The sequence below is a fragment of the Schistocerca cancellata genome, chromosome 3, assembly GCF_023864275.1.
Source record: "Schistocerca cancellata isolate TAMUIC-IGC-003103 chromosome 3, iqSchCanc2.1, whole genome shotgun sequence".
In the NCBI taxonomy this organism is placed as follows: Eukaryota; Metazoa; Arthropoda; class Insecta; order Orthoptera; family Acrididae; genus Schistocerca; species Schistocerca cancellata.
Genome location: NC_064628.1, coordinates 173017294 through 173041665, shown reverse-complemented (window position 1 = coordinate 173041665; position 24372 = coordinate 173017294). Strand labels below are relative to the sequence as shown.

At 46.7% G+C, this 24372-nt stretch overlaps 1 protein-coding gene across 1 annotated transcript in view; it reads left to right on the top strand.

Moving 5' to 3' along the window:
• LOC126174803 (luciferin sulfotransferase-like) overlaps positions 1 to 24372 on the top strand; it is a 300341-nt gene that overhangs the window by 138053 nt on the left and 137916 nt on the right. Inside the window, exon 2 of the mRNA XM_049921177.1 lies at positions 6887 to 7098. Coding sequence (XP_049777134.1) covers positions 6894 to 7098 — 205 coding nt within the window. The 5' untranslated portion in view covers positions 6887 to 6893. The remainder of the gene's footprint in view (positions 1 to 6886; positions 7099 to 24372) is intronic.

The following is a 24372-nucleotide window of genomic DNA, read 5'->3' as shown; positions in this document are numbered from 1 at the left end:
GAATAAAGTGTATGGGAACCGCACGCTATAAGCCATATCCAAAAAATCAGCAGGTGGCTATATGTGTCTTTCTGCTTGCTCGTCATCAGCTAGCTCGCTAGAAGCACCTTCCATTCCTATCCTGTGTAGTTAGTAGTGACGAAAAAATATGTGGTTGGGCTGCCGTAAGGAAAAGAATGGAATGGTTGAGCCCAAAGAAAGCAGCAACGCCATCCACAAAATATGTTATCGATCTAGTGGAACAGCAAAGGCGTAGTGTCCTACGAATTGCTTCCCAGAGATGTATCCATCACCGCTAACGTTTACTGTCAAGAACTAAGACGTCGCAGACCAGGAACACTGCGTCAAGTGATGCTACTCCAAATATAGCCCGCATGCATTCTGCTAGACTGATAAAATACGCTATACAGGAGTTGAGTATGGAAGTCACTTCGAACCCATCTTACGCTCTCATATTTTTACTTTTTCGCTCTGTATCGAACAACTTTCAAGAAACCTCCTTTTAGGATGAAAATACGCGAACATCGCTCGATGAGTTCTTCACCTCAAAACCACGTGATTGCTACATTCGCTCAATCTTAAAGTTACCCCGACGTTGACAGACTTTTAGATAGTGAAGATACTATATCATCGATGACCAAAGTCTCAGCTTATGTGTATATGTTGTGTTTACTAAACTTTTGGGAAAACGGTACGGACATATGCACTATATCAATACTTTCCCTTATCACCTTCCAGGAAGAGATAGCCCAGAGAATTAATCTGAAATGTTTTCAAATCAACTTAAAGCAGAGATTACTTCTTCATGTTCAGTTAAACCTGATGGTCTCTACATTTGATTGCTTTGTTGTAGTGTGTATGCGATCAAGTACTTTCATCACCTATTGCTGATATGGTGCGACGTGGAATGAGTCATTCTTTACAAAATACAGAACATACCTTATTTTATATGGAGTGTTCGGAAACTGCCGTTACAAACTTTCTGAACTTGTACAGGTGAGTGAGTACATAAAGGTTTGAATAGGAACCAATGTCCGGAAACGTACCGTTTCCGTTCAACGGGGATTTCACTTCAGATGTTTAACTCATCCACTTCTGGTTTAGGAATTTAATTAGGCGTGACGCAGAACAATTGCTGTGTAACAATTAATGAAACATCTATTTATCGTTTAATCACATTCGTTTGTATTAACACTAAATCATTACATGTTTAAATTATTCCAGGCCAAAAAGAAGACCCAGCATACAATACGTACAGAACAGTGCTGATGCATTACAACAATGGCTCTCTGTGTCGACCACCTACCTTGTTCCAGACATTGTATTTACGAACTATGTTATGGTCACAGTCTCCGTCCCACCCGGTGTCTCTTCAGTTTCTAGTGCAGCGCCCACAACTCGCGACAGTTTCTGTTTCTACAGGAGTCTCTCAAATTAAACTTTACATACGACCCCAGATCAGGTGACCGTCTGATGTAGTACACGTGATCCTGTCTACGCTACTGCATACCAGGTCAATAAACTCTGAGGTATTTCTCTTTCCTTCAGCAGACGTCGATGCGTTACAAATCTGAATAGAAACTGTCGTCGAACGGAAACGGTACGTTTCCTGACATAGGTTCCTGTTCAAAATACGAGGGACACTTAGTAAATAATGCACCGGCTGCAATTACTGTGGATTGTTTGATGCAACAATAATGAAAATTACGTGAGATATATATGGGGTCTTGAGGAAGAAGCACGTGTTTTTGTTTGTTCCCTGTATACTCTATCATAAAATTGGCGAGAGGTAGTAGTGGATCCTGAAGAAGTATCGGGTACTATCAGTGTTTAAGACCAGAGGTCTTTACGCACCAAAATCCCGGCAGAAATGCTCAGTGCGCAAAGTGAAGTTTGTGGTGAGTTTAACTTAGTACTGTTTCACGCTGGTGAATCGTTCTCGTGTTTATCGTATAAACGATACTGCAAGATCCGGAAGGCCAAAAATGTCAACAGATGAATGAAGTGCGAAACTTGTGGCAGACGCTCTTGAAGAAGATCGTAGTGCGACTTGTGAACCTCTCTCAAGCCACGGGAATTGCCCCCAACATCAGTATGCCGTATTTGGACAAATCATTTGAAGAAGAGATAAATTGGTGCAAGGTAGGTCCCACACTGTTTGACGGCTGAAGAAAAGCATGAACGCGTGGATATTACAACCACACTCAAACAACGATTGGATCATGAGGGTTAAGGACTGTTGCGTCGAATTGCGCTATTGATGAAAAATGGATTAAAGACTTTGAACTGGAGTTGAAATCACAGTCCAATGAATGGAGAACTTCAAATTTTCCCCGTCCAGAAACATTTTGATGCTCTCAATCAAATTTCAAGTTAATGATGATTTTTTTTCTTATAATCAACAAGGAATCATTGTGACAAATGGAGTCCTGTATGGAACAAGTATCACAGCAGTGTATTGTAACTTGATGCAAAATCTGCGCAGGATAATGCCCAAAATACAACCCCAGCTGCTCGATGCTGGGCCACTATTTATCCTCGACAATTCTCCCCCGAACATCGGCACTGTTGTAGTTCAAAAACTGGGCGAATACGGATGGGAAGTGTTGCCGCTTCCTCTCTACATCCCGGACATGAAACCACCGGACTTCGACTTGTTCCCGAAGTTGAAAAAACTTAATCGTGGACTTCGTTATGTTTCTGTGGAAGTGCTTTCTACCACCATTACCCGAGCCATCTGACAGATGAACAGAAGTGGGGTCTTGGATGGAATAACAGAGCTTCCGAGACGTTTGGAATCAATCATAGAGATGCAGGGAGACTATATTGAACGACTGTAAGGAGATAAAAAAGAAGTCTGAGTAGAAAAGAAAGTGTGCATTATTTATGAACTGCTCCTGTATGATGTACTAGCTTCCCTCTATAAGTCCTACAACGTTGTAACGGAAATTTCCGAACACCTTGTATTGTCTGTTAATTTCTCAAAATTCCAGAACGATTGCTGTAGTTAAAGGTGTTTTTGAACCACTACCACAACGTCTTGACAATATTATTCACTTTAGATATTATCAACGCCACTGTTACAATTATTCATGTTAGAGAAGAAGTAACGGCGCTTAAGACTCAAATTTCTGCGCCGTTCTAGGCATAAGGCATAACCATGTTGTTGTTGTGGTCTTTAGCTCTGAGACTGGTTTGATGCAGCTCTCCATGCTACTCTATCCTGTGCAAGCTTCTTCATCTTCCAGTACTTACTGCAACCTACATCCTTCTGAATCTGCTTAGTGCATTCATGTCTTGGTCTCCCTCTACGATTTTTACCCTCCACGCAGCCCTCCAATGCTAAATTTGAGATCCTTTGATGCCTCAGAACATGTCCTACCAACCAGTCCATTCTTCTTGTCAAGTTGTGCCACAAACTCCTCTTCTTCCCAATTCTATTCAGTAACTCCTCATTAGTTATGTGATCTACCCATCTAATCATCAGCATTCTTCTACAGCACCACAGTTCGAAAGCTTCTATTCTCTTCTTGTCCAAACTATTTATCGTCCATGTTTCACTTCCATACATGGCTACACTCCATACAAACACTTTGAGAAACGACTTTCTGATACTCAAATCTATACTCGATGGTAGCAAATTTCTCTTCTTCAGAAACGCTTTCCTTGCCATTGCCAGTCTACAATTTATATCCTCTCTACTTCGACCATCATCAGTTATTTTGCTCCCCAAATAGCAAAACTCCTTTACTACTTTAAGTGTCTCATTTCCTAATCTAATTCCCTCAGCATCATCCGACTTAATTCGACTACATTCCATTATCCTCGTTTTTCTTTTGTTGACGTTCATTATATATCCTCCTTTCAAGACACTGTCCATCCCGTTCAACTGCTCTTCCAGGTCCTTTGCTGTCTATGACAGAATTGCAATGTCATCGGCGGACCTGAAAGTTTTTATTTCATCTCCATGGATTTTAATACCTACTCCGAATTTTTCTTTTGTTTTCTTTACTGCTTGCTCAATATACAGATTGAATAACATCGGGGAGAGGCTACAACCCTGTCTCACTCCGCTCCCAACCACTGCTTACCTTTCATGTCCCTCGACTCTTACAACTGCCATCTGGTTTCTGTACGAATTGTAAATAGCCTTTCGCTCCTTGTATTTTACCCCTGCCACCTTCAGAATTTGATAGAGAGTATCCCAGTCACCATTGTCAAAAGCTTTCTCTAAGTCTACAAATGCTAGAAATGTAGGTTTGCCTTTCCTTAATCTATTTTCTAAGATAAGTCGTAGGGTCAGTGTTGCCTCACGTGTTCCAACATTTCTACGGAATCCAAACTGATCTTCCCCGAGGTCGGCTTCTACCAGATTTCCCATTCGTCTGTAAGGAATTCGCATTAGTATTTTGCAGACGTGACTTATTAAACTGATAGTCCAGTAATTTTCACATCTGTTAACACCCGCTTTCTTTGGGTTTGGAATTATTATATTCTTCTTGAAGTCTGGGGGTATTTCGCCTGTCTCATACATCTTTCTCATCAGATGGTAGGGTTTTGTCAGGACTGGCTCTCCCAAGGCCGTCAGTAGTTCTAATGGAATGTGGTCTACGCCCGGGGCCTTGTTCCGATTCAGGTCTTTCAGTGCTCTGTCAAACTCTTCATGCAGTATCGTATCTCCGATTTCTTCCTCATCTAAATCCTCTGCCATTTCCATAATATTGTCCTCAAGTATATCGCCCCTGTATAGACCCTCTATATAATCCTTCCACCTTTCTGCTTTCCCTTCTTTGCTTAGAACTGGGTTTCCACCTGAGCTCTTGATATTCATACAAGTGGCTCTCTTCTCTCCAAAGGTCTCTTTAATTTTCCTGTAGGCAGTATCTACACTCCTGGAAATGGAAAACAGAACACATTGTCACCGGTGTGTCAGACGCACCATACTTGCTCCGGACACTGCGAGAGGGCTGTACAAGCAATGATCACACGCACGGCACAGTGGACACACCAGGAACCGCGGTGTTGGCCGTCGAATGGCGCTAGCTGCGCAGCATTTGTGCACCGCCGCCGTCAGTGTCAGCCAGTTTGCCGTGGAATACGGAGCTCCATCGCAGTCTTTAACACTGGTAGCACGCCGCGACAGCGTGGACGTGAACCGTAATGCAGTTGACGGACTTTGAGCGAGGGCGTATAGTGGGCATGCGGGAGGCCGAGTGGACGTACCGCCGAATTGCTCAACACGTGGGGCGTGAGGTCTCCACAGTACATCGATGTTGTCGCCAGTGGTCGGCGGGAGGTGCACGTGCCCGTCGACCTGGGACCGGACCGCAGCGACGCATGGATGCACGCCAAGACCGTAGGATCCTACGCAGTGCCCTAGGGGACCGCACCGCCACTTCCCAGCAAATTAGGGACACTGTTGCTCCTGGGGTATCGGCGAAGACCATTCGCAACCGTCTCCATGAAGCTGGGCTACGGTCCCGCACACCGTTAGGCCGTCTTCCGCTCACGCCCCAACATCGTGCAGCCCGCCTCCAGTGGTGTCGCGACAGGCGTGAATGGAGGGACGAATGGAGACGTGTCGTCTTCAGCGATGAGAGTCGCTTCTGCCTTGGTGCCAATGATGGTCGTATGCGTGTTTGGCGCCGTGCAGGTGAGCGCCACAATCAGGACTGCATACGACCGAGGCACACAGGGCCAACACCCGGCATCATGGTGTGGGGAGCGATCTCCTACACTGGCCGTACACCACTGGTGATCGTCGAGGGGACACTGAATAGTGCACGGTACATCCAAACCGTCATCGAACCCATCGTTCTACCATTCCTAGACCGGCAAGGGAACTTGCTGTTCCAACAGGACAATGCACGTCCGCATGTATCCCGTGCCACCCAACGTGCTCTAGAAGGTGTAGTTGACTACCCTGGCCAGCAAGATCTCCGGATCTGTCCCCCATTGAGCATGTTTGGGACTGGATGAAGCGTCGTCTCACGCGGTCTGCACGTCCAGCACGAACGCTGGTCCAACTGAGGCGCCAGGTGGAAATGGCATGGCAAGCCGTTCCACAGGACTACATCCAGCATCTCTACGATCGTCTCCATGGGAGAATAGCAGCCTGCATTGCTGCGAAAGGTGGATATACACTGTACTAGTGCCGACATTGTGCATGCTATGTTGCCTGTGTCTATGTGCCTGTGGTTCTGTCAGTGTGATCATGTGATGTATCTGACCCCAGGAATGTGTCAATAAAGTTTCCCCTTCCTGGGACAATGAATTCACGGTGTTCTTATTTCAATTTCCAGGAGTGTATCTTACCCCTAGTGAGATAAGCCTCTACATCGTTACATTTGTTCTCTTGCCTTACCTGCTTCGCCATTTTGCACTTCCTGTCGATCTCATTTTCTAGACGTTTGTATTCCGTTTTGCCTGCTTCATTTACTGCATTTTCACACTTTCTCCTTTCATCAATGAAATTCAGTATTTCTTCTGTTACCCAAGGATTTCTACTAGCGCTCGTCTTTTTACCTACTTGATCCTCTGCTGCCTTCACTTCTTCATCCCTCAGAGCTACCCATTCTTCTTCTACTGTATTTCTTTACCCCACTCCTGTCAATTGTTCCCTTATACTCTCCCTGAAACTCTGTACAACGTCTGGTTTAGTCAGTTTATCCAGGTCCCATCGCGTTAAATTCCTTAAAAGACATTATCATAGTAAGTGCATTGAAACGAGCAGACACCATTGGCACTTTGAATGCTCAACTATATTCGTTTGTCAGTCACTTTTGGTACCATATTCCAGGCGTATTGGAGCAGCCGTTGAGGTGTTGTGCTTCGGCTGGGAAGGGGAGTGAGTGTGCCTGACTGTGCGCTGGTTGCCTGCCGGCAGGCGCGCCATGTCGCTGCAGCTGGAGCAGCTGGCGGAGCCGGCGGCGCTGCGCCTCGCCGCCGCCTGCCGCAGCAGGGTGTACCCGCCGGGCGCCTACCGCGTGCGGCCCAGCGGCTGCATCGTCACCGACCTCTACCCGCAGCACGCGCAGGCGCTCAGGGACTTCGACATCTACGAAGACGACGTCTGGATCGCCTCCTACCCCAAATGCGGTAGGTTTCTTCGGACTGTTCACTACACAAAGTCTATGCTTCCTGCAACAGGCATTTGCGTCCGTCCTTAAATTGTTGTCCCTATTCTGCTAACGAGAAGACCATGGCAAGTTCCATAACCCCATTACCCGAAAAGTTTACTCAATGCAGGGGTGGTCAAAGGATGCGAACACGTGTCCCCATTTGTCAATAGGCCCTCAAGCATTTCTCAGAAAACGACGTTCAAAGTTTTAGAGTCACTTTTTCTACCTTTTACCTAATATGTATTTCAAGCGGAGCTGTTGTGCAGACAGTAGCGCCCCGGCTTCACACTTTTTGCTCACCATGTTCGGAGCCAGATTATTATTTTTAGTTCTCTTTACAGCTTACGCGCAGTATCCTTAGAAGATTACTACACGAATATTGTCCAGTGTATTTTGAAATAACGTTGTCTTTATTCACCTACTAGCTTTACGTCTGGTGAATCAATTAAACAAAGAACAATAAATAATTGACAAATGTATTTACAACTCTTTTCAGTGATATTTCTGTAGTGTAGCTTGTTTCGTGGTCAACTGCAGTCGCCAGTTTCTAGTGAAGTGATGGTCTGCCGCGAAATTATTGCCAATGCTTGAAATCTTCTGAAGTGTAAATGGCACTTATTCCTCGGAGGAGATTATAAGACAAAATATCGCTGTGGAAAATCTGCCCTCACGTGATGCTTGTGGTGTTTGGAATTTCTATTTTTCGAACGCTTGAGTGATCAAGAGAATGCACCAGATCTTTCTGAAGAATAAACATAAGATTAAAATACACTGGCGGGAAAGAAGTTGGTATATACTTTTAGAGGTATACAATTTACTCAAAATCCTTTTAACAGTGCTTATGGAGTACGTGAAACAATTACATGCACAGACAAATAGCACGAGCTGTTGTGAGGTACGAGATATCAATCCATGCTGAAACACGCATATCAATACTTGGTGTAGCAGCCGCTAGTGGCAATGCAGGCGTTGCCTCTGGCATCCAGTCGATCGTACAGATGACGAATGTTGTTCTGGGATATGTCAAGCACCGCCTGCTCGACCTGCTCAGGCTTTTGTGTAAGAGTTGTTGGCTGACGAGTCACACGTGTCACTTCTCATCCCATCATATCCCACATCGTGCTGTCCAGGGAAGGTGCTGCATATCTTACAGGGTACGTTGAGTTTCACGGACAGCACGTGGCTAAGCTTTATCTCGTTGGAGAAACACATCACCTTCACGATACACGAACGGCAAAATAACGGATCTAACAACGTTCTGCAGGTAGCGACCGCTGCTTAGCGTCCCCTTCAAAAACACCAAATGAGTTGTTGCTTATCGCACTCCAGACCATAAGGCCTGGGATTGGACCAGTATGTACTGGACAAATGCATTCCACGAGACAGCGCTCATCAGGTCTACGTCGTACGCGCAAACGACCATCATTTTCCTGTGGGCAGAGTCTGCTTTCATACCTGAAGACCAAGCGATCCTCTGACGGCACCAGACGAGCCGGGCTCGTCGATGCTGCGGCGTGAGGGAAGGACGGGCTAGAGGTGTGCCTGCCCGTAGTCCCACTGCCAATAACCGGTTCGCAACAGTTCATGTTGACAAGTCCGGACTCAAGAGCCCTCTTATCTGTACTGTGGTAACTGTGCGATCTGTCACTGTTTTCCTTGGCGGCCGGTGTGGTCGTGCGGTTAAAGGCGCTTCAGTCTGGAACCGCGTGACCGCTACGGTCGCAGGTTCGAATCCTGCCTTCGTCGGTAACCTAACCAAGAGACAGTCACAGACCGACCGACCAAACGACTTGCTCGTCACCAATCGGTACATAAAAACTCAAAGACGAAACTCTTACGGACGTAATTATCCACAATTAAATATGTATTAAGCCGTCAAAACTACACGCCATGTTGGACAGCGACAACAGGTGAGGAAAGAACGCTGCCTAAAATTACGTTAGTGGCCAGGGCAGGTACCCGGAACACTATCGGCCAAAAAGCAGAAAATTCCGCTAGTACACTTGAATTTGAATTAAGTTAATATAGTTAACTCCACCAAAAAGTAACACTGACTCAATTAACGTCAGTGGCCAGGGCAGGTAATCAGAACACTAACGGCTACAAGGCAGAATATTCCGCTGGTGCACTTGAATTATACTGAAGCAATATACTTAACTCCACCCTACGTCGGATCGGTTTCACCACTACAAACACTCGGTGTTGCTCACAGGAAAAGCTCCACAGTAGAACCACCGAAATGAACGACACAGCATGAACGGATGTGGCTTGGGTTCTTAACACACCACTCAACTTTGACATCCTGGGTTGGTGAGCCACGAAGCTCGTAGCTATTGGACAGCTCTACACACGCTCCGACGCTGCGCAGGGACCGCCAGCAGATCCAGCCGACAGCACCGCACTGAGATCCTCCCTGGTCCGCACCAACCGACCGACTCCTCTCAGAAGGCCGACAACATCTAATATACGCTCCAGGAAATTGAAATAAGAACACCGTGAATTCATTGTCCCAGGAAGGGGAAACTTTATTGACACATTCCTGGGGTCAGATACATCACATGATCACACTGACAGAACCACAGGCACATAGACACAGGCAACAGAGCATGCACAATGTCGGCACTAGTACAGTGTATATCCACCTTTCGCAGCAATGCAGGCTGCTATTCTCCCATGGAGACGATCGTAGAGATGCTGGATGTAGTCCTGTGGAACGGCTTGCCATGCTATTTCCACCTGGCGCCTCAGTTGGACCAGCGTTCGTGCTGGACGTGCAGACCGCGTGAGACGACGCTTCATCCAGTCCCAAACATGCTCAATGGGGGACAGATCCGGAGATCTTGCTGGCCAGGGTAGTTGACTTACACCTTCTAGAGCACGTTGGGTGGCACGGGATACATGCGGACGTGCATTGTCCTGTTGTAACAGCAAGTTCCCTTGCCGGTCTAGGAATGGTAGAACGATGGGTTCGATGACGGTTTGGATGTACCGTGCACTATTCAGTGTCCCCTCGACGATCACCAGTGGTGTACGGCCAGTGTAGGAGATCGCTCCCCACACCATGATGCCGGGTGTTGGCCCTGTGTGCCTCGGTCGTATGCAGTCCTGATTGTGGCGCTCACCTGCACGGCGCCAAACACGCATACGACCATCATTGGCACCAAGGCAGAAGCGACTCTCATCGCTGAAGACGACACGTCTCCATTCGTCCCTCCATTCACGCCTGTCGCGACACCACTGGAGGCGGGCTGCACGATGTTGGCACCGCGACGCACGGATGCACGCCAAGACCGTAGGATTCTACGCATTGCCGTAGGGGACCGCACCGCCACTTCCCAGCAAATTAGGGACACTGTTGCTCCTGGGGTATCGGCGAGGACCATTCGCAACCGTCTCCATGAAGCTGGGCTACGGTCCCGCACACCGTAAGGCCGTCTTCCGCTCACGCCCCAACATCGTGCAGCCCGCCTCCAGTGGTGTCGCGACAGGCGTGAATGGAGGGACGAATGGAGACGTATCGTCTTCAGCGATGAGAGTCGCTTCTGCCTTGGTGCCAATGATGGTCGTATGCGTGTTTGGCGCCGTGCAGGTGAGCGCCACAATCAGGACTGCATACGACCGAGGCACACAGGGCCAACACCCGGCATCATGGTGTGGGGAGCGATCTCCTACACTGGCCGTACACCACTGGTGATCGTCGAGGGGACACTGAATAGTGCACGGTACATCCAAACCGTCATCGAACCCATCGTTCTACCATTCCTACACCGGCAAGGGAACTTGCTGTTCCAACAGGACAATGCACGTCCGCATGTATCCCGTGCCACCCAACGTGCTCTAGAAGGTGTAAGTCAACTACTCTGGCCAGCAAGATCTCCGGATCTGTCCCCCATTGAGCATGTTTGGGACTGGATGAAGCGTCGTCTCACGCGGTCTGCACGTCCAGCACGAACGCTGGTCCAACTGAGGCGCCAGGTGGAAATGGCATGGCAAGCCGTTCCACAGGACTACATCCAGCATCTCTACGATCGTCTCCATGGGAGAATAGCAGCCTGCATTGCTGCGAAAGGTGGATATACACTGTACTAGTGCCGACATTGTGCATGCTCTGTTGCCTGTGTCTATGTGCCTGTGGTTCTGTCAGTGTGATCATGTGATGTATCTGACCCCAGGAATGTGTCAATAAAGTTTCCCCTTCCTGGGACAATGAATTCACGGTGTTCTTATTTCAATTTCCAGGAGTGTATTTTGACTCCTCTTCCACTGAGCGAATTTATGGGAAATCAGGTTGTGGCAATTGCCTTATTATCCTCGTACGAGTCATACACCGATGTGTCAAATATGTCAACCTGTTTAATGGCGTGTTGTAACGCATTTGGATCGCTGTACAGCAGCGCTGCTGCTTAGAATGATTCCAGCTGCTTGGAATTATTCCAGTTGTACTTCATAGTTTCCAGTAGCTTTGCGACACCAGATGTCAACTCACAGGTCAAGCAGTTCATGTGATTTACGGACCGACGATTTGTTGGCCTGGATTTTGCACCCGATAGCGTTCCATAGTTATATCATCAGGTGCATTTGGTAGCCAGCACATCAAACTCAGTTCACTATCCTAAAGCCACCGTAGCACGATTCTGGTGGCCTTATGACACGGACAGTTATCAATCGCAGCATTGTTCAGTTATCAATCGCAGTTATCAATCGCATCATTGTTCAGTTATCAATCGCAGTTATCAATCGCAGCACTGTTCACAACCATGATCACGAAACCCGCACTGGTCAAAGTGCATCCGAAAGCTACCACAGGACCCATGGAAGAACAAGTGAATATCCCCCAAAGTACAGAACTGACCAGTGCCCTAGGGAGAGTGTATTTGACGAGTGATCAAAATGTCTTCGGTCCAGGTTTGGAACACATGGAATGTTTAAATTTTAAATAAAAGTCATCAACAATGACGGACAAGGACTACCTGCATAAGGAGTCACTCTCGTTCTGCCAACGGCCTTCTCACAGTGCGCGGAGGAATTGACAGAGATTCAGGGTCACTCTCTTACCGTTGGGTTGTGAATCTGCGCCTAAAAGGCGGATAACTCAGTAGTGTTAACAACACGAGGATGAAGAAAGCTATGGAACTGAATGACGTAACGTGGATCCACACGAAATGTGGCCTGTACGTGAAAAAGTGCCATGATGATCTCTCCATCGGCAGTAGATTCGGCACTATACCCCATTTGGATCCACGCGAGTGAACTCTCAAGAGGGAGGCGACCATGGGAAAAAGATGGACTAACCAACGATGGGATAGCATTGTATGAGACGTAGCATGGAACGTGAAAAATCTGAATATGGTAGGAAAGCCGGAAAGTCTGGAAACGAAAATGCAAAGACTCAGTCTACATCTTATAGGGATTAGTAAAGTGAAATGCAAAGATGAGGAAATTTCCGATGAGATGAATATGGGGTTGTATCAACAGCAGCAGGAAATGGTATACGGGAGTACGATTCGTTGGTATAGGAAAGTATTGTGTCTTCCTTTGCAGACTGTGTGGTTCTTTAGTGAGTACAGGAGCTCGGAACAGATGCCCTTCATGAATAGAGAATAGATATTTTAATTTATTCTACATCTAATACGAAATAGTATAAATAATATACAACTTCTTTGCTATATTTGCAGCGTCAGTTGCTAACAGTAGGTTTGAATGTCGAAATATATACAGATGCCAAACATTTATAAATCCGTCACTCTTCAGTATGATGTCCATTCAGAAGGCGTCGAGTCCTGGCCACTGTGAAAGTCTGTAAATACTGTTCAACTGCCAAACACACAAAATGGGAACAGTACATGAATGTTACAACTGAAGTACACCCGCCGCTGAAACTTCGGAGAGAGGATGCTTTCATCTCATTGGGGCGGCGTATAGGGTGCCTAAGGTTGGTTCAAATGGCTCTGGGCACTATGGGACTTAACATCTGAGGTCATCAGTCCCCTAGAACTTAGAACTACTTAAACCAAACTAACCTAAGGACATCACACACATCCATGCCCGAGGCAGGATTCGAACCTGCGACTGTAGCGGTCACGCGGTTCCAAACTGAAGCGCTTAGAACCGCACGGCCACACTGGCCGGCAGGGTGCCTAAGGAATGCTGCGTTCTCGGAATGCTATACAACAATTCAAGCAAATAACATTAGTAATTCTATTTCTAGAAAGCAGATTGACAATACTTAACTTTTTATTTGCCGCAAATGTCGCAAGCGAGGGGCGACGTGCAAACAGTAAATATTCTTCGCTGTAGACAAAGTCCAAGTAAACACTTGATACGGATCATACAATATGTTCTGCGAGTGCCAATCTACAGCCGTCCACTAACTTCCGTATACTGAGCCAATCTGTGCGCTAATGTCCGGCCGAGGCTGGCAGGAGCGGCGCTTGAATTCAGCCCTTGCAGAGGTCGCTCGTGTCGTGGCGCGGTCCTTGTCAGAGGGGTTATTGGCTGACGTTTCCTCACCGCCTTCTCTGTTCTTACGTTCGTCGTCTTCGTTCCGGCGCTAATAGGTACGCCACAACAAGTATAGGCATACATGCCAAGATCCCAAGCAAACATGATGATATAGGGAAAGTATATGAATATCCACTCCTGGAAATTGAAATAAGAACACCGTGAATTCATTGTCCCAGGAAGGGGAAACTTTATTGACACATTCCTGGGGTCAGATACATCACATGATCACACTGACAGAACCACAGGCACATAGACACAGGCAACAGAGCATGCACAATGTCGGCACTAGTACAGTGTATATCCACCTTTCGCAGCAACGCAGGCTGCTATTCTCCCATGGAGACGATCGTAGAGATGCTGGATGTAGTTCTGTGGAACGGCTTGCCATGCCATTTCCACCTGGCGCCTCAGTTGGACCAGCGTTCGTGCTGGACGTGCAGACCGCGTGAGACGACGCTTCATCCAGTCCCAAACATGCTCAATGGGGGACAGATCCGGAAATCTTGCTGGCCAGGGTAGTTGACTTACACCTTCTAGAGCACGTTGGGTGGCACGGGATACATGCGGACGTGCATTGTCCTGTTGGAACAGCAAGTTCTCTTGCCGGTCTAGGAATGGTAGAACGATGGGTTCTATGACGGTTTGGATGTACCGTGCACTATTCAGTGTCCCCTCGACGATCACCAGTGGTGTACGGCCAGTGTAGGAGATCGCTCCCCACACCATGAGCCGGGTGTTGGCCCTGTGTGCCTCGGTCGTATGCAGTCCTGATTGTGGCGCTCACCTGCACGGCGCCAAACACGCATACGACCACCATTCGCACCAAGGCAGAAGCGACTTTCATCGCTGAAGACGACACGTCTCCATTCGTCCCTCCATTCACGCCTGTCGCGACACCACTGGAGGCGGGCTGCACGATGTTGGGGCGTGAGCGGAAGACGGCCTAACGGTGTGCGGGACCGTAGTCCAGCTTCATGGAGACGGTTGCGAATGGTCCTCGCCGATACCCCAGGAGCAACAGTGTCCCTAATTTGCTGGGAAGTGGCGGTGCGGTCCCCTACGGCACTGCGTAGGATCCTACGGTCTTGGCGTGCATCCGTGCGTCGCTGCGGTCCGGTCCCAGGTCGACGGGCACGTGCACCTTCCGCCGACCACTGGCGACAACATCGATGTACTGTGGAGACCTCACGCCCCACGTGTTGAGCAATTCGGCGGTACGTCCACCCGGCCTCCCGCATGCCCACTTTACGCCCTCGCTCAAAGTCCGTCAACTGCACATACGGTTCACGTCCACGCTGTCGCGGCATGCTACCAGTGTTAAAGACTGCGCTGGAGCTCCGTATGCCACGGCAAACTGGCTGACACTGACGGCGGCGGTGCACAAATGCTGCGCAGCTAGCGCCATTCGACGGCCAACACCGCGGTTCCTGGTGTGTCCGCTGTGCCGTGCGTTTGATCATTGCTTGTACAGCCCTCTCGCAGTGTCCGGAGCAAGTATGGTGGGTCTGACACACCGGTGTCAATGTGTTCTTTTTTCCATTTCCAGGAGTGTATTCAACGGGTAATTTAATGTGTAAAGCTAGATTAAAATCTAATAATGAGAGAGAATGTAAGGAAAGAAACGGAAGAAAGTGTTATGGGAGAATGTAGGTTTTCAGTAGTAACAAGGAAAAAATTTTGTGGTAAGTTCCTATGGGGCCAAACTGCTGAGGTCATCGGTCCCTAGGCTTACACACTACCTAGTCTAACTGACGCTAAGGACAACACACATACACCCGTATCCGAGGGAGGACTCGAGCCTCCGACGGGATGAGCCGCCAGAACTGTGGCAAGGCGCCCTAGACCGCGTTGGTACCCCGATTGGGTACCCCGCGCGGCTAACAAGGAAGAGAACTGCTCCGCAACAAACTTCAGACCGTAATACCGAATACTCCGTTCAGGAAACTAAAGAGCCAAAAGTTTGCGCACAAAGACCCAGAGACACTAAAAAATGCTAGCTGGATTACATCATGGTCAGACTAAATTCCAGAATCAGATAAGGCGTACCTAGGTGCACATATACTAATGGTGGATTTAAATTCAAGAGGATCTTGGGGACGAACTATCGTGGAATGAAGTGGGATACTGAAGTACTAGACTTTCCGAAAAACATCATTCACACAATTCGGAAGCCAGCAAGGGGATGTAAGTAATAGAGCTATCACACAATTAGCTTAACACCACATGTATCAAAGCTGATGATGAGATTAAGATAAAGAAGAGTGGAAAACAGAGCTTACGATCCTGTAGGTGACGATCGGTTAGGCTTTAGGAAAGACATAGGCACTGGAGAGGAAGTTCTGAGATAGCGCTTGATAGTGGAATCGAAACTGAAGAAAAATCTAGAAGCTTTCAAAAGATTTGTCCTCATGGAAGGAATTATTCGCCAGCGTAAAATGCTGCAAAATGTTCGAAATTCTGAGAAAACAGATGTAAGTTATAGGGAAAGGGAGGTAAAACACAATGTATAAAACACGATCAAATAAGTTTGGAAGACCTAGAACGAAGTGCTCGGAATAAAAGGGGTGTATGACAGGGAGGCAGCCTTTCATCTCTGTTGTTCAGTCTATACATCGATGAAGAAATGATGAAAATAAAAAAAAAAAGTTCAAGAGAGGGGTTAAAATTTGAGGTGAAAGGATATCAGTGATGATTCCCACATGACATCGATATCTGAAACAGAAGTGAAGAAGATTACAGGATCTGTTGAATAAACAGCTGATTCAGGGTAAGCTGAAAGAGGTTAAAAGTACAGGGAAGTAGCAGAAATGAGAATAGCGAGATATGTAAGAATCAAATTAAACAGATTTTGATAATCATCAGTTATGTTTTAAAGTTTCTCGCGAAGTAGATGAAGTTAAGGAATTCTGCTACCTTGGAATCAAAATAACCCATGGCGGACGAAGCAAGCAAGACATAAAAGCTGACCAGTAGAGGTAAAGAGGGCATTCGTAGCCAAGAAAAGTCTACTGGTGTCAAACATAGGCCTTAATCTCAGGAAGAAATATCAGAGTATTTACGTCTGGAGCTCGGTATTTTACGGTAGTGAATCATGGACAGTGAGACAAACGGAGCAGAAGGCAAAAAATATACGGGAAGGCCGACTGGAGTACATCCAACAAATATTTGTGGACTTTGGGTTCAAGTGCTAGTCTGAAACGAAGAGGTTAGCAAGGGTGAGGGATTTGCGGCACACCACATCAGACCAGGCAGAAGACTGGAGATAGCTGGCTGTGTGGTCGAGCGGTTCTAGGCGCTCAGTCCGGAACCGCGCGGCTGCTACGGTTGCAGGTTCGAATCCTGCCTCGGGCATGGATGTGTGTGGTGTCCTTAGGTTAGTTAGGTTTAAGTAGTTCTATGTCTATGGGACTGATGACCTCATATGTTAAGTACCATAATGCTTAGAGCCATTAGAACAATTTTTTTTAGACTGGAGACAAACAAAACAAAGCATAATATGTGTCCGGACACGAACATCTATGTGATGTCCAAAAAACGTGATACATTCGACCAGGTGCCACGTTTCCATTCATCTACAGTTTAGTCTCGATGAACCCGTTACACTGCTATCGTAAGTGACGGTGTCGAACGGTCAGCATGTGAAAAGGTAAGGGTGTTTTGTTGCAGAGCCTCATGTTCAACATTGTGGCCTGATCAGCGAGCTCCTAAGTTATTGTGCCCACAAAAGCATTGTACTCGGTCGTCGTATCTGCCACATATCGTTACCTGTCCTGATCACAAAACGGACAACAGAGGTGGCTCGGTGGTTAGTATACTGGACTCGCATTTGGGAGGACGACGGTTCAATCCCGTGTCCGACCATCCTGACTTCGGTTTTCCGTGATTTCCCTAAATCAGGCAAATTCCGGGATGGTTCCTTTGACAGGGCACGGCCGACTTCCTTCCCCATCCTTCCCTGATCCGATGAGACCGATGATCTCGCTGTATCGTCTCTTTCCCCAAATCAACCCAACCCCCCAACAGAACGGACAAGACTCCGACCTCCGCGTTAGGGATGGTGGTTGTCGCTGAAACAACGGGTTTTCGGTTATACCGGTTTTTTTTCTTCTCCGGATTGTTACAACCTGTTAAAAACGCTGAAAGTAACATTTCTGAAATAACCTATTTCCGACTTTTTGTTTCTACGATTTCCAACATAAACCAAGTATGGAAAATTCCAAGGCTCTGTCAGACTTTGCATTGTACCTTTCAAAATACATAGAATCAAAATATAAAACAAAATACGTAAATAAGAGAAAACGCAGACCTTCCACCATTAGCTGCATTTCTCGGAAAGAACTAACAGCTTCGATACTACAAAATATTCACCAGTATACTCCTACTGACTCTAGTTTCTTAAATCCCTGTTCAAAAATCACATATTAAGCGATGATCATTCGAATATTTGGGCGTTCGAATTGTCATAGCTAAAGGGTGAAAAGTGAGATTGGTGAAATCTCTCTTTCGTATTGTCCGTTTCCAAGGGTTACTGTCAGATAAAAGAAATGTGTGGATAGCTTTAGCAAAAGAAGGGATCTGTTGACCGATATCCTGAAACATCAAGTGATCAACGTTGACCGGTATCCTGAAACATCAAGTGATCAACAAATTTGTATAAAAGGGAAGTGTGGGAGGGGGGAGGGGGATAGCAGAGGGAGACAAAGAAATGAATACAGTAAGCAGAATTGGAAGTATGTAGGCTGCAATAGTTATTCGCAGATGAAGAGGCTCGCACAGGGTACAGTAGCATGGAGAGCTGCATCAAACCAGTCTTCGGACTGAAGAACACAGCAACAACATGTAGACATAGGCAGCAGATGAACCACTTTCTAGTTTTATTAAAATGTATGAATGATGTGCGAAGTTTTTACTCTATTACTGTTGCCACAACCTCCTTTACCTTAACATTTCACAGAAATGGCAGACATATATCCGACCTGTAGAGTTCTTTTTTTCTTTAATTTTTCCGACTGGGAAAACCGCTTTTAGTCAGATATATTTTAACAGGAATTTGAATACAAATGATTTTTTGCTGGCTAAGCGAAAAATCGTCTTTCAAGGAACTCAAACTAACAATTTAGATACTAGGCAAAATATAACATTTACCAGGGGCAACTACATGACAACTGTTAAAATTTCAATATAAATTAATCCAGTGGCCGATATTAACTGTCCACTCTATTCATAAATATTTGTCCGATAATGTGTTGATCTGTGAGTCCATCAAAAAGAATATCTTTCAAACCTTGCAGAAGCCACAGAGCGACCTACTGAACTCAATTTTTTTTAAATGTTCTATTAAAAGACCAAAAATCTTAACACCACGTATGTGGCAAATTGGTACAGCGGTTTCATACTGGGTTACTAATAATATCTAAGACAAAAGAAATACAGAAAAATACCAATTACTCAGAAGTGAATACTGGTATCGGTTTTAAACAGTCTGTTTTATCTACCCCCACTCCACGTTATGTGAAGAGGCTCTCGATAGTAGGGAGCGAACAGCCAATTATCTTTGGCATTTCCGAGATCTTCGTTCCCTGGAGCTAGGCAATTATAATTCTAACAAGAGTTTTACTAATGTAATAACATGAAATGATATTTGTTGAATAGTTTAAAGTTATTGGGAGATGTGGGCTTTTCAACACGAAGTGCCAACAGTTTATGCTGTGTGCCAGTGGTCACACGTAAAGCATTGGCAGCTTAAAGTCTTCCAACTTCTACCATTTCAGGGGTAGGGAGTACTAGAATCTAGTGGTACACAAGCAGTTGATATAGTGTATAATTTAGTGCTCTCTTCTGAGGAGGAGTTGTAGACACCACTCGCGATACACTGGGAATTATTCATCATTCTATAAATATAAATAAAATTTTGATAGAATTAAGCAGTACCAACTGTCTTATTGACTCATTCTTTCGGGGTTTAATAAGAAACCTACGAAAACTAAATATCGTATACCTCTCGTCATTTAAAAAGTTAAGGCATTCGAAGAAAATTCTTTTTTTTTCCAAAAGTTTAGCTGGGCACTAATGTTGTCGATGGTGGCAGGAGACGTTTGGGTGCTAGCCAATATCTGATTCCACTCAGGCGTAATAGTCTCAGAATGGTTTGGAGCCACTGTCCTATAACCACCTGTGGCCAGCCTAATACTCTCGTGGTATACAGCGCCAATTATAATGAAAAAAAAAGGCCTCGCCGATCTATGCACTGTGCACCTATCGTCTTCCCACGAAAGCACGAAAGCTCTATAAAACTGCAGTAGATGCGGCCTGTCAGCTACCCAAGACCTGTGACTTAGATTATAATGTTCGGTGCGTTCAGGGTTCTTGCTGTCAGGTGTCTCAGGTGTGGCAATCATGACAGGTTGGAGTAGAAAATGAGGTCCAGAAACCTCATTGAGTCTCTGAAATGTTGTGTGGTGTCCCTCATAAGCAAATCATGTAAATTAAAAATACTACGAGTGCAATTAAAATGAACACACACACACACACACACACACACACACACACACACACACACTCACACACACACACACACACACACGTCCACACTATCTGCAGAGAACTGAAAACCCGTCCACGCATACCACTCCTCTAACCTATGCACTGAAAGTTTCAACTGATGGGTTGCTGTCGCAACACTGGAGGAGAAACAGAAAACAGCAAATTCATCCACAGATAAGGAGCACTGTAAGGGTCTCCGTGCTGTACACTTGTTACTCTTTATAGATATGACAAAGAGGGTAACACTTAGAAAGCTACGATGAAGATCACCATTCTCCTACTCAGAACGACAGCTCGTCACCAACTCGAGATCTAAATAAGCGCTTAGGCAGGATGTACCATATGAAAGTGTGGAGGTGGCCACAAAAGCGTCATTGATGGAGTTGAACGAGAATATTGTGTCTCCAAGTGGTGTCATACGCCTTACTAGTATCGATGAATGTGCGAAGATAGTGACATTTACGTAGGAAAGCCTGCTGAACAGTAGGGTCAGGTTGTCGATAGTGAACCGACATCTGCGGAAGCCACACTGTGAGCGGCTGAGGAGTTTCCTGGTCTCTGACGACCAGAACTGTGGAGGTTAACCATTCACTCCAGGGTCTTTTCTACACAGGTCGTTACGGCGAAGCTCCGGTAACTACTGGCAGTCGTGCTGTCATTTCCTGGCTTGAGGAGAGTTATCAGAATTGCCTCTCTCCACGAGTTGCCTCTCTGTCATACAAAATTGATATTTCTTTCGACGCTGTTGGCAAATGTCGATGCATGCAGTACTGGATATGGTCGTGACTGGGTGCAGTATTAAGCGTCTCCGACAGTGCCGATTCCAGTTCCAGCATGGAGAAAGGGCAGTTGTAAGATTCAGAATTGGGGGATCAGAAGTCTAACTTGGCCCTCTCTGCAGTCGCATGGTCACGGCGAAGCGCTGGATACTGGATGGCATCGGCAGTAGTCGCTGCAAAATGCTCTGCCGCCAACTGATCGATGCCTCCAGTTGTTGTTTCCCGATACCCCTGTTTCAGCACTGCTCCTATTGGTAAACAGTTGAGTTTACCGGAAATCTTCTTGACGGTTTCCTATGCTTATGTGGAACGGTTGATTGACTTTGCCGTGACATTTTCTTGCGTTCCTTAATTGTACATTGAGCATTGGCTCTCGCGATCCGAAACTTTGTGAGGTTGTCTGATCTTGGGCTGTACTTAAACCGTCAAAGAGTCGCACTCCCCTCCCAGTTTGCTGAGCAGCAGTCTGTAGTAACCAAAACCAACTGCGGAAACGCCTTGGGCTGCGGATCAGAGCCGCCAGGCGGGGAAGCCGCCGGCGGTGGAGCACGCACCACCGACTATGACCGACACAACAAGGAAGAGATAAACAACAGAGGCTTGTGGAAACCACAACACCAAACGCCATCAGCAAATCCACCCAGAACCAGAGCCAGGCAAATGTCAACAACGAGCAACGACCAGAACGCAGAACCGCCGAGATAGAAACGAAATCCAGAGCGAGTACCAGACTGACTGGAGTAGGGCAGAGCGGGTCCCTATATACGAAACCGGAGGGAGCGGCTATTGGCCGCTGTCAGCACGTGGCGTAGCGGTAGCGACCTCGCTGCTCGAGAGCCGCTGCGCGGAATAGCCGCCGCGGAGGCGGAGCCCTCTATGGGCTGACTATGTCCATTTGTTCTGGCGCGTGTTCGACTTCCGCGGCGGAAGGTACTAGACAATCAGTGGTCCATCAAGGAACAGGATGCCTCCTAAGACGACCTGAAGACTCTGGGATCGATAAGTCAGCGGCATGATGGATGACGTGTGTGGCGTTGTCCATGCATTTCTGGATGCTGCCGTGGTGTTCAAACACAGCTAACTTGCTGCACAGTGTCTAGTTAGCCCTACTGAATATACATTTTGGAGCTTCTGGGCAAGTAACGCTCAACCCATGAGACGAATGCGGATTGGAAAATGACCACTGTTATGAAGGTAATCACTGACTTCCCAATGAACAAAGGACGCGAGGGCTGAGGAGGAAAACTAGATCCTGATCGCTGAGAATGAACCTGTAGCAGCACAGAAATGAATGGGAGTGCCTCAGTTGAGAATTCACGGTACGTGAGACGTCTTGATTCTCTCCAAAACATGACAGCGAGGGCACGTATAAATTGAACCCCACAATATATGATGGGCAGTCCCTGTAGGAGAAATGGTCGGAGCAGTTGTGCTATAACACCTATTAGACCCTCAGAGTCAGTCACATAGCGTAGAGGTAAATATAGCGAACAAACTGTTATCCTCTGAAATACATGAACAGCAGCTGCAACTGCTTGCAGCTCATTAGTTAGGGGGAGAGCAGAGGAGAGATACGCTTTATTGAAAAACAAGGCGACACATTCCTTGGCTCTTTCCTGAGTTAGGCCATTTGTGAAATACTGGGTATAGTCCCAAAGAACAGGGCATCAGACGCTTTGAAATTAATTTCCTGCAACCACAAGCACAGCAAGTGTCCTGATCCCATATGCTTTCCATTACAGGATAGGAGCCACCAAGCATAGGGGTAGCACTTCCATCCGCATTTTCTGCCGTGAAAGGGAACCCAAAATGGGTCAATCTTGGAGCGAGATGATTTCCCCAGTTCAACATCGAGTTCCATGGCCTCTAAAGAAGAATCGAGAGAGACGTCAGCGAGGATGACGTTGACGTCGACTAATTTTTTTAATTCCTGATTCAATCAGTGGTGTACGCTTTGCCTTTGTTTTTTTCCGTGGGAAAGCTTTGGTGCCACGACTACGACCCTGATTGTGGCGGCACTTTACGGCGTCTCAAACTGAATCTTTTGAGGGGATTCACAATTTCAGCAACCGTGGCCTTTTCTGAGGTTCTGGGGGAGGGACAGGCTTCGAAATGACTGCAGCAGCACACGTGCATATACAAACACGTAATCTCTGTGTAGTAGCATTGACTTCTTGTACCTGCTGTTTAACAACTGAACCAAACGAGGTAGCGAACGTTGAGGGCAGCATGGCTATCTACATATTTTTGGCCTCACCATACAGAATGTAATTTTTAGTCATAAACTTTTGAATCTTCCGTTCTTCCAGATACACGCTGCGATCCCGGCTCCAGGCAGGGTGAGGTGCTTGTCAATTCAGAAAACTCAGTGGAGATGACAAGAGACATCTTCATGGGCGGCCTTGCCACACTTGCCATACGTAGTTTCTCCGTGACACTCAAGAGTAGTATGCCCAGAGCGCTGGCATTTGAATACACGCATTCGGGTGGGGACATAAAGCCACAACATAGGCAAAGGAAACATGTTTTAACGTGCTCACGAAGCTGTGCTTTTAAACGCCAAGATAAACGAGTCAGACTTCACAAGATCTCCATATCCACTGTCTTCATGATATTTTTCACACCAATTATACCTTCTGGAGCCCATTCATCTTTCAGTCCTCCCTGAGTATTACCCACCATATCCCTGCACGTAACAACACCTTGGCTATAATTCAAGGAGATGTGCAGGTCAGTTTCTATGTCATATTCCCAAATGCATTAAGCTTTCTATAGGTTCTCAACTTGTTGGGAACTAGATGTTTCCACCAACAGCGTCCCATTACGCAATCGCTTAACTCATTTTAAACCGCCAACAATGCCTTCTCTTTGAATATAGAAAGGGCAAACTCTCTCGAAGCTGTGCTCTTCACTTTTTACTATTAAAAACACATTCAGGTTGCCACCATGTGCTCTGTTACTAAATTTTGGACTTTACTCCTGAGTCAGGAGGACTGGTTACACGAGCGCTGTTATTTGTTTGGTATTAGTACCGAGGTGTTAGTATCTAGCAGCGGCACACCGTTTCCGCAGGGAGGGTGAGGAGATAATTTCGAGGGGTTGATTCTCGGTTCGACGACCAGCTGGGGAAATAAAAGTCCACCTAGACAAAGCCCCAAATGCTTAGGTAAGCCTTATACAAGTGCGGCAGGATCACACAGATTGCCCACTAACGACTGTTCCACCTCAACAGCCATGCATCTCATCAGAGCGCAGCACATCTTGAGATTGAGGGCTTTCTTGTAGAGGTTTTTACCACCCTCGAGATCCAGGCGGTCTAGCAAAGATCCCCGTCTGCTGTGGCACATAACGTCCCACTGCCACGCTGTACAGTGGTCGCTGGAGCATGCCTAGAGCTTACGGTGGCAGTGGACTGGCAGAGCTTA